The sequence below is a fragment of the Varroa jacobsoni genome, unplaced genomic scaffold (assembly GCF_002532875.2).
Source record: "Varroa jacobsoni isolate VJ856 unplaced genomic scaffold, vjacob_1.0 scaffold_561, whole genome shotgun sequence".
Taxonomy (NCBI): Eukaryota; Metazoa; Arthropoda; class Arachnida; order Mesostigmata; family Varroidae; genus Varroa; species Varroa jacobsoni.
This window is the reverse complement of record NW_019213463.1, coordinates 10,158-20,730: the sequence shown is the minus strand read 5'-3', so window position 1 is coordinate 20,730 and position 10,573 is coordinate 10,158. Positions and strand designations below refer to the sequence as shown.

At 41.3% G+C, this 10,573-nt stretch overlaps 1 protein-coding gene across 1 annotated transcript in view; it reads right to left on the bottom strand.

The window, feature by feature from the left end:
- Window positions 1-257: 257 nt before the first annotated feature.
- LOC111261482 (cell adhesion molecule DSCAML1) overlaps window positions 258-10,573 on the bottom strand; it is a 13,304-nt gene continuing 2,988 nt past the window's right edge. Inside the window, exons 2-3 of the mRNA XM_022835024.2 lie at window positions 1,587-1,901; window positions 258-1,057 (exon numbers count right to left, since the gene is read on the bottom strand). Of these exons, the coding sequence (XP_022690759.2) occupies window positions 873-1,057; window positions 1,587-1,901 (500 nt within the window). The 3' untranslated portion in view covers window positions 258-872. The remainder of the gene's footprint in view (window positions 1,058-1,586; window positions 1,902-10,573) is intronic.

Here is a 10,573-nt window from a genome sequence, read left to right as displayed (position 1 = left end):
AGAAACTGCCAAATGAGGGTGCATGTTCATGCGTTTTGTTACCTTTATAGTTCCATATCGCACTCATACCTATACTAATCTTGCTGCTGCTGCAAAAAAAAATGTCTGGATACAGAACAGGTCAGTAAGCCAGTGATGGAAACAATTATCAGTAAAAATAAAAGCTTATAATTCAATAATACAAAGGTATTTCCGCATAGCTTTCGGATCACGGAAGGTACACGTGCAATATTTCTTTGCATTTGTTGTACAGTGTTAGTTGCAAGATATTGCATAATGTAGAAATACGTTACACTAGGTAATCATATACACTCTGTTGAGAAGTGTTTTTTTTGTGAGTGAAGTGAGAAGAAATTTCTATCCATTAAAATGTTCAGAAACAACGAGATGCAGAGGGTGTCAATCTTTTTCAACAAATAACGGACTTTTCTGTCATACGTACTCAAGGTTAGAACCCAAGTACTGATTTCATGGTTCGCCCAGATATCGCTAGGATACACATGACCGATCAGCCGGCAAGTGGAAATGTCCTCCATTTATTATCCAAAGAGATAGCACGGGATATTTCAACATGCTTCCGGAAAGAGATTACGCTAGGCCAAAAGATGGAAAGAAAACAATTGTTACAATATGGAAAAAAGATCTTTATTTTTTCGCAGTTGTGCGCCTTCTCCAACGACGAAAAGCGACACAGTGTATACCTGTAGTTGGCACAAGACGAGCGTCCGTGTCACAAAGGGCTAGTGGGGGGTTACATCAATAAATCACCCAGTCATCCATTAAACGTGCCAGCTTGCTTTAGGAGGGCAACACCATGTTTGTTCTAAAAGCACCAAAATGTCAGTTTCATGCGACGGTTCTGTAAAAAAAAATTATGTGGCCTCCATTACGATCCGGCCGCAACAGACGACTAACGAACATTTGCTATGTGGCCAGGCACTTGCCGGACATGTCGCCATGCTCGTCGTATACTCAAGGTCGCTCCGGCGTGGTGAACCAACCAACCAACCTTTGACCCCTTTCCCGTTATGCGGAGGTATAATCGTTGCAAGTTGTCCTATTTGTTTGTTTGCAAAAAAAAAAAAAAAAAAAAAAAATGCGGTGTTTTCCTGCCGCAAAGCCATACCTCTATATCTCATCGAACGTTTACAAAGCATAGGAAGTATATTAACTTTGGAATCTAATATTATCACCCGGCGCTTAAGAAATTAAGAATAAATTTTCTAGACAGATAATAGGGATCATAATTTTCATAAACGGGTTACTATTATTGTATGTATAGCCTTTTCAAGCTACAATTTTATATCGCGTCTAGTCGATATGACTATCGTAGAATTACCTGTAAAAGCGTGTTATATTTTTTTTACTCTCACTTTATTCATATGTTTGTAGTGGCAGCCAAAAATATTCTCTTACGTATTGAGTGGCCATTACCACTGAGACAGCTTCAGCCTACATAGACGGGGCTGATGGGGGGAAGTTCAGAGTAAAATTCTATTTTAAAACAATACTATCTATGGCATGTTTTTTTAGGCAGATAAGATAATATTGACCTATGAAACTGGTATGATATTATCTCCACTTACCAGCTTCAATACGAACGTCTCGACTTCCTAGGGTGCCATGCTCGTTATGAGCGACACACCTGTATACGGTCGAGTGCACTTCAGGCCGAATGTTCTTGGCATCAAAAGGCCGAAACACAAGTGAACCATCGCTCCTTACGTAACGTAGCCCGTCCGAAGATGATTCTGAGATTACCTCTCCGTCACTCTTATGCCAGACGATGCTCGGCTGAGGCGATCCGCCAGCGTTGCAGGTAACAACCACGCCCGCCGCGTTCGAGAATTGCACTGATGAAGGCGGCTCGTTGAGGAAATACAGTGGTAGACGCCGTAACTCTGTTTCAAAAACATAATGTAACAGCACTTAGTTATGCGATTTCGATATTTGTATGCCTCATTTCTCTGAATATAAATATCCTTTTTTGTTAAACCTAAGACGCTAAAAGAGCCAGGGAAGTTGAGACAACGTCAACACCGATGTATATATATATATATATATATATATATATATATCGATAAGGAGGACACTTATTTAATTGTCTGTGTCGTTCTTGTTATTCACTTTCAACTCTGAAGACATTACGAGTGCAACAATGTTAAGGTCTATGCAAACAAACAGCCATCACGCCTTTTCCCGATGCACTTAAGGAGCCGTTCAGTATTTTGCCTACTTTCCTCTTTAATTTTTTTATTGTATAAGGTCAACTTTTTTTTCAACTTAGGAGAACGTGATATGTTCACGTTGCCAACTTATTCCTTTCCTGCTATAGATGCATTACGCTGCCGCCTTTAATTGGCTTAGTTTAAGTACTGCAGAGACGCTCGAAATACAAATCTTGCCCTTGTTCATTTTTTCGAAATACTCTCCCACGTCGTTCCCCGAACAGTCAATACAGCTCATTGTGGAAACGTGTACAACTGGCGTGTCTTCAATGTACAAATCCTTTTTGACTCATCGCAAACTATTTGCAGATTGCAGCTTAAGTTATTCATGAAGACAGGTTTGTTTGGAACAGCGGGTTTGAGTCAGCTCGCTCTTAAAAACGGTGCTTTCTCTTCTTTGGCCATCTTGAAGTAGAGTGATTAAGAAATAATATTGAATAATAATTAATCGAGTAAGGTTACGAAAAGTGAGATTATAGCTAGGATTTAGAAATACATGTTCTCACTAGACAATAGAATGATAGAGCTTTACATAGAGAGAACATTTGTTATGTATCTGCAAGCAGACCAAAAGGTGGTCAGTGTAAAATAAATATCGAGAGAGGAACTTTTATACTGAGCGGAAAATAGCCGCAGATCTTCATACCGTTGCATTTGGGTGTCTCTATTAACAACGGCAGAAAGGCTGTGAAAATAAATACTATTTAAATTAAATTTAACTTTTTAACGATTACGTAAGACTATGGCCGGCTCGTCTCCTAACTATTGATCATTTCTTTTAAGTGTAAAATGATTGCCCAGAACAATCAAAAGTAAGATCGTGACAACAAAGCGATATGAAGTGCCGTGAGAAGACTGGTTACGTCGCTGAAAGCTGAACTGCAATTAACACCGATAACGCCATGTCAGAACAGTCTCGCTTGACGATATCTGTACCGTTACAGAGCTGCCATGGTCGGAGGACAACATCATTTTCAGTTTAGGAGAACCTTTTGCTTAATCTAAAGACTGTACACAACGTTGTACAACTAAGAAATTCCACCCATTATTAGTCTATGATAATATCTACCCATGTGAATGCGCTCATGCACACATACCCATTTGCGCGTGTTCCTTGATCCTGTCAAAAAATAATCACCTAAAATGTGCCTGAAACATCTGTCTTGTTCTGTCAAGGACTGCGGAATTCTTCTGTGTTGAACGGATTCCAAGGGTGCCGATTCAGCCTGGGATTCTCTTATATGCGGGATTACCTTATTCGTGATATGAGAAGCTGAATTCTTCCATTCCTTCTACTTACAGTAAACCTTTAGCGTTCACCTCTCGTGGTCGGCAGCCTATCGGCTATAATCCCCTTTCAAGCCCAGTTACCTTAGGTTTGCCGTCATCACAAAACTGCCATGCAGCTTCCACTGATTTCTGCTGCCATTTAATAGAAAACATTCCATCTCAAGTAGGAACCCATTTAACTTTGGCACAAATGAGTTAGCCTCTGAATGTGACGGCTAGCCATATGTCACTGCGGCCGGTTCATTCATTGTGAATGAAAGAAGGTCTCGGAGGTGCCGTCGCTGCCTTTTAGCCCGTTTCGAGCCGCCTCAAGAATCGTTCGGGTAAGGTCGGTCGGTCGGTCGGTCGGTCGGTGGCCCGTTCTTCCGTCCCCCAGCTGTGAGGCAAAGACCGTTCAGAGAGACGCCGCAGCAGAAGAAAAATCCCACGTCCTCAGTCTCTTTTCGATGGAGAAGGAAAAAGAGGCGATGGCGGAATTTGCCACAGCTAGCAAGCCTCTGCTGCCACTGCCGCTACCACTGGCACTGCACTATTCCGTATTACGTACATACACACACCACTACGGATGGGAGTCTGTTTGAACATAATGGGAAGAAGAAAAAGAAGGAATGGGAAGCACGAGACGAGGTTTAGCGTTTTCTTTCTTCTCCCGCCGTCGCCGCCGCCGCTGCCATACGTGCATGCTCTAATGCATGCCCAGCGTTAGTTCTTCGTTCTTCTTTCTGTCGGGTCCACTTCAATTCATGGCTCTCAACCAGAAAGACCGTTTTCAAGCACGAGTCAAAGTGTGACTGAGCAGCAAACAATGGCCTATCCCTACTTGCTCCCGCCGAAAAATGCATAACGTAAGCTAACGGAATAAAAAAAAAATTATGACAAGATGGCCGGCATACAAGTTAGCCGATGTTTTTTAAAACTTTTTCACCATATTTTCGTTCATTTGCTCTCAGCCGCATTGGCTAAGTGCTAAGCTAATCCAAGTTCACCCGTAAATTCCCGCTCCATCCAGCTCATAGTGTAATATATCTTACAAGGCAAATTTGCACTACTAATGCCCCGGAGCAATCACATCCGTACCAAACTCGTGCAAATCGGGGTTAGGCGAACGCAAATCCGCTGCTGCCGCTTCTACCCCATGGTTGTTTATGTGGATAAGCCCCAAGCACGATAAATTTGACTGTAGCGTCGAGTGCCGTGAAGCTTACCACCTCACCCCACCTCAGCCGCTATCTTTATTCTGAAGTGAGCAAAGACCTATGATCTGAAAAGTTGCGCGTGAGCCGCGACCGCCTCCCTCTTGCCTTGTTAATAAGACAAATGGTCGAACATGTTTCAGGCTTTCCCCATAAAAGCAACGACCAGTCGTGCACACTTTTCCACCTCTAGCCGACGAGGAAAAGTTTAGCTTCATGCTTGTTCTTCACCTTAACCTAGATACGTTTCTCTAACATACCGATTGTATAATGCTCTTATGTAGCATTTTATGATTATTCCTTGAACCCTTTAGAATCGGCACGCTACCATAGGAAGCATTAAGCCAGCTTGAAGTAACTCAGCAGGTGACAAAATGGCCTAAAATTTAATTATATTAAAATTAATTAAATTTACCTCAATACATTAATATAGTCCTTTTGTTTGTCATTGGGAAAAAGTGTAGGCTTGTGCGCGTTCGTGTTTCGTCGCTTACATCTTATTTGAGAGCTTCCTTTGAATAAATCGCTGAAAATAGCAAAATACACCGGGTGCACATGTCCAGTGTACGATAGCGACTATCATAATGTTTTGATAAACAATTATAACAGCCTGCTCTAATAGGGTATATTCGAAGGTGAATCATCTTACCGGAACTCGAGTTAAACAGGCAGGCTTAACGGATTCTGGAAACGGCCAAACTTGAAGAAAGCAGTGCTTTTTATTTTTTTGTTATTCTTTCAAGCGTTATTGTCGTTTTTCCACAATTAATCTTTGCCAGTGAGTACCGGCAGAAAAGCCTCGTAAAAGATATTTTCTTTAACGTTTTCGGTTAAATCTACTGTATGACGAAATTTTCGGAACTGCCTCTTCGGCATAGCATCATGGACTTGCCCTCACTAAAAGGTCTAGCTCTGATGGGTCTTGTTGGATTTATCTGGAGTTTCTTCGACAAATCTGTGAATTGGCATAGTAAATCTAAGAGATGAGTATGCATGAGTGACTATGCCTGCACTGAAGAAAAGGCGATAGTAGAAAAGCGCTGACAGAACCGTGCTTAGTAAACGGGAAGGGCCTATCCAAAATCTAGCGTTGAGAGCGGACATTGTGGTATAATTCTAAAAAAGGCGGACGTCGCCGCACGAGTTAGTGTCCTAGATCCACAAGCCGTTTGTGGGAATATTAGAAAAGAAAAACCACAGAGTTCGCCAATGGCTGTAACAGAATAGTCTATGATCCAGGGGTACCCGGAAACTCATACGTCGGTGGCAGACATAACCGCTGGCCTACACCGACCTTGTTCGTTACCCAGATTATAATGTATTGTTTATATTCTGCAATGTCTCGAACTGAGCCGTGTGTTGGCAACCATACCGGCGGATCAAGTTCTGCACTACCCTGCGAACAAAAGTATTATTGTTAGTGTTATACTCGAACTGGGCTTATTAGTGAACATAACTCATTGATTTTAATGCTACTTTGTAATCATGAAACACGTTCATGCTGACTGAATTTTGTTCTCAATCCTATTAAAGCCTCACCTTATCTCTCTAAGAACATACTTACAAGAATAAACCTTATATAGCTTTATAGTTTCAGAGCAGGAATGTTGACACTGCAAGGTTTCTGGGTTATATTGCTGGGGTCTACCTCCAGGTGGTGCGATTAGCCAAAACGAAAAATCTGCACTAATGCATTTGCGCCGGAGGCACGATTTCATGGCATGGTGACTTTCGCTAGCGGAATCCCTCCCGGCTTAGGCTTTACATTTTCCTAATCACAACCTTGCACGGAGGTGAACGAGGCTGACTGGATCTGAGCGGGGATTCACCAGTGCTATATTTACTGATGCAAGCGCATTACTACAGATTTTTGCTGTGTTCGTAATCACATTATCTGGCGGTGAACCCCAAAAATGGAACTTAGAAATCTTGCAGTGCCAATATTCCCCACCGTTGCAGCTGCATACTACCCGCAACTGCGGAATAACGGCAGCTGTAGGTACCTAAATCGGAATCCCACCTAAACGAGATTTCGAGATCTGAAAGATTACAGGTTTCCATTGCCCCACCCAAGCATTGTTAGAATAAACTAATCATTATTTATAACTAAATGTACCATTGTCATTTAAATATATTACAATGTAAGTTACGGTAGGTAAAAATGAAAAGCAGCAAATTCTGTTGATGCTTGAAAACCTTGAAATTGTCCTTAATGGACAAGGAGGAAAAAGTCACTTGTCTGATTTAAAAAAAATAACTATAGATAACATTTGTTAAGGAGAAAACGGCGACCGTAGCCAACTTCCAGTAGCAGCGCAGTCATCATCTGTTGCCTGCACTTGAAGAGTATTAGGTTGGTTGACTGATTTGGGATGAAAGCAAACAAGCGATTGTAAAACCTATAATATTAGCAGATTTCTTTCATATAGAAAAAATAAACACTTGTTTACGTGAGTATATGTCTAATAAGAAAGTCCTGAAAGTTTTTAGTGTCTTTGAAAGGTTGCCGCTTTCGGTACTCGATACGAGATGTCGCGATCAAAGCAAAACGGGCTGAGAAATTTATCAACGAAAATATCAATTATTGTTACCTAGAATTTCGCAAATTGTTTTTAAGGATTTTTTGGCCTATAAACACTTCTACTTAAGGCTCAGTTCATGGATGTTATGGAAATATGTTAGTATAGTTATTTAACTATAGTACTGCAGTAGTATTGTTACTAAGATTCTGTTAGGTGAGACATATCGAGCGATTGGAGCTGATCCATCAGTCCGACATCGCAGTAAGCTTTTTCTTTCGTCAAAGCCCAGCACTAAGTGGAATGAGCGGAACAGCCATACTACAAACGCGTTCCCATTACTCGATATCGGCAAGGCATAGGTAAAGCTGGGCAACCCAAAGATCTGAGCCAGCAAAGTAACCAGCTCAACACAGCGGATGGCGTGACATTTCAGTAGATAAAGCAGCCTTACCTGCAGAACGTGTATTACGTGCTACACTCAAATTTTCTCGGAAATTTTTGTTAGCAGTACTTCAAACCGTGATGCTTATGAATCGCGGACGTGCTCGACGCAAGCGACTGCCTTCAATCAACTTCCTTCTTATTTATCCTGACTACGCAGCAAGCAAACTATCTGTAGGGATCAATGCAGACCCATTTCAGCGGTCTGTCAAAAGGGAAAATTTAAGATTTAAACAGAAGTTATAAACGCAATCGAACTTTGAGAGCGTCGAGTCAACATGCATGCACTATAGTAACAACAGGGACTCAAATAAGAGTTAAGGAGGTGAAAAGCGCGTAAACGACAACTTCTTCAACTTGCAAAGCCCAAGGGTTTACATCGGTTTGCTTGGCAAAAGCGCCGGTTCTTCTGTTTGCTGCGCAGTCTTCGCTACAAATGAGCTGCTAGTCTTTTGAGGGTAGCAAATAGCGCAAAGGTAATCTTTTCCGTTTCCTTCGAACATGTAATATGGTACAGTACAGTGCTTGCATAGCGACGCCAGCAGACAAGGCCATGATGCCAAGTCTCTCCGTCAATAACCGCCAAAATTGAACGCTTGGGTGCAGCCAGTCAACAGGTATTGCCTGTTCATAATGGATAGTGAAAGCCTTACCAGGACAGTAATATCCGATCGTCCTTCCTACCATTAGTAGTCCTGTTTTCGATTCCGGTTTACGCTTCCGTATCACATACTCACACAGCGCTCCATTTCAATATACAAAAAAGCTACAGTGATTCGAAAGGAAAACGTATAAGCTACTACCAGCTATTCTATGTGACGCAATTCTATAATGTTAACGGAAATAAAAAAAGAAAATTACTCCATATTTTGAGGCTGGTTATATGATCGATTACATTATGGATTGGACCTGTGTTGGTCCTATGTGTGCCTGCCGGCTGCCTTTTTAAGTTTCAGTTCATCGTTAGCATGTGAGCCTGCATTCAAAATAAATGCTCCATACCATTTTGAACTAAGCTATCCGATAGCAATATTTTAGGCAGCTGGTAAGACAACTTGCGACAGCAAGATCACAAGGGAAAACCTTTTTTTGACCATATATTCACAAACATTATCCGCGAGTAAATTTGAGCCCGCATTTTGCTTTAATGATTATCGCACGTAGTTTAGTAAAGGAGACTTCAAATTGGAAAAAAACATACTGAAGACTGACTAGGACAACGAATTGTTATTTCCCAGATGTGGCATTTAGAAGGCCTAAAATGAAAGAAGTTTATGATTTTTAGTTATCTCTATTTACTAAGTTACTGTTGAATTGAGTCACAACAAAAAGCTTCCCAAATCGGTATCTTGTTTATGTCTCCTTAAATTACACCAGCGATGCGTGAATTGACAAGTTCTACTTTTCCGCGAACTGGTATCTGGAAAACATTAGCTCTCTGAGTGGTGTCAGACCCATGTTCCACGTAGCGAAAATAGCGCGTGTCTGGATCGTGTCTATAAGAGGTGGTCACAACTAAGTCAATCTCCGTCGGTTGCAATAAGATTTCCACACCTCAACACTTCCGGTTCATGATTGCGGCCCCACTTATGTTACTGCCTCCTCCTCTTACTGACCAGGTCAAAAAGCGACTGAATGCATTAATCAATAGCGTAAGCATCAACTTTGCCCTTTTACCATATTTCCTACTATAAATGACGGCTTTTGAAGATCCGATTTTTTCCTGTAAACCTAAGTTCTCTCTCTGGACAGAAATGTATTTCTTCTACTTAGGCTTCTTCAAGGCTGGATGTACTCCAAAAATGGCACACAGCTATTTCGCAAATAATCGATAATGACCCAATTCATACCCATGGGTAAGCTATTCATTGATCAACTAAATAGCAGTGCATATTGCAAGCGAATAAGGGAAAAGGACTCGGTAACTGAAGCTCATGTGTGGACTCCTACCTAAACAGTTAAACTTCAGAAAGCTTTGTGCTTTTGACGGTCAATTGGATCTGAAGTTTAAATGAGTCGCATATAGTGCCTAGTGAAAATTTGGATGGATTTTCCGTGTCCACACCTGGCAAAGGCTAAACCCAACATTTGCTTTAATGCTAAGATAAGCAGTGAGCGGCCGATGCAGTGGGTTAATAGATGATCGCTGATGTAGCAGTTGGCGTCTCTCGAGGGGCCACTCCACTGAAACTATTTCACTTTCCCATAATTGCTTAAAGTACGAGACGCTACAAGCGTCTCGTACTTTTTAAGCAATTATGATACAATAATAATCAATACAGACCTTCGTCTCGCATACTGGCTTTTCGGTGATTTGGGACCGAACAGCTTTTGTTGAGTGTCGATGACCCAAAAATTAAATAAAGGTGCAGACCATATTATGTTGCATTTCGCAAGGAAAACAGCCCTAAAAACGCCAAGGATATGGGTTATGCAATTCCGCGCGCTATATCGTTGCCTACTTTTCATGTTTTAATAGCTTATCTACAATGTCCTAAGGCACTGGATGAGTGTTTAATCTCTGTCTCTGCACACGATTTCTACATTAGTTGAGATGATATAGTCCTAAGATGATGGTTAATATTGGTCACACGAAAAAAGGTGCAACGGACCTATAAAGGGAACAACAGGCACTTTGTACCGTCTGGAAAAATATAAATTTTCTTTTCGCTCTAGCCACTCATGTACGACCAATTGTTGTAATAAGTAGCGGTATAAACTGACACATGTTTATCGCATCGACGACCTTTACGGAAATCTTACCAAAGTTGATCGTTAGACAAGATGAGATCTTCCCTGCAGGTACGTCTTCAAATGTGTCATTAAGTAAAATTAACAAGCCATATTAACTCGTAATAGCGTTTGGCAAAGGATTCTATTACTGGTAGGAGTTCTGTAC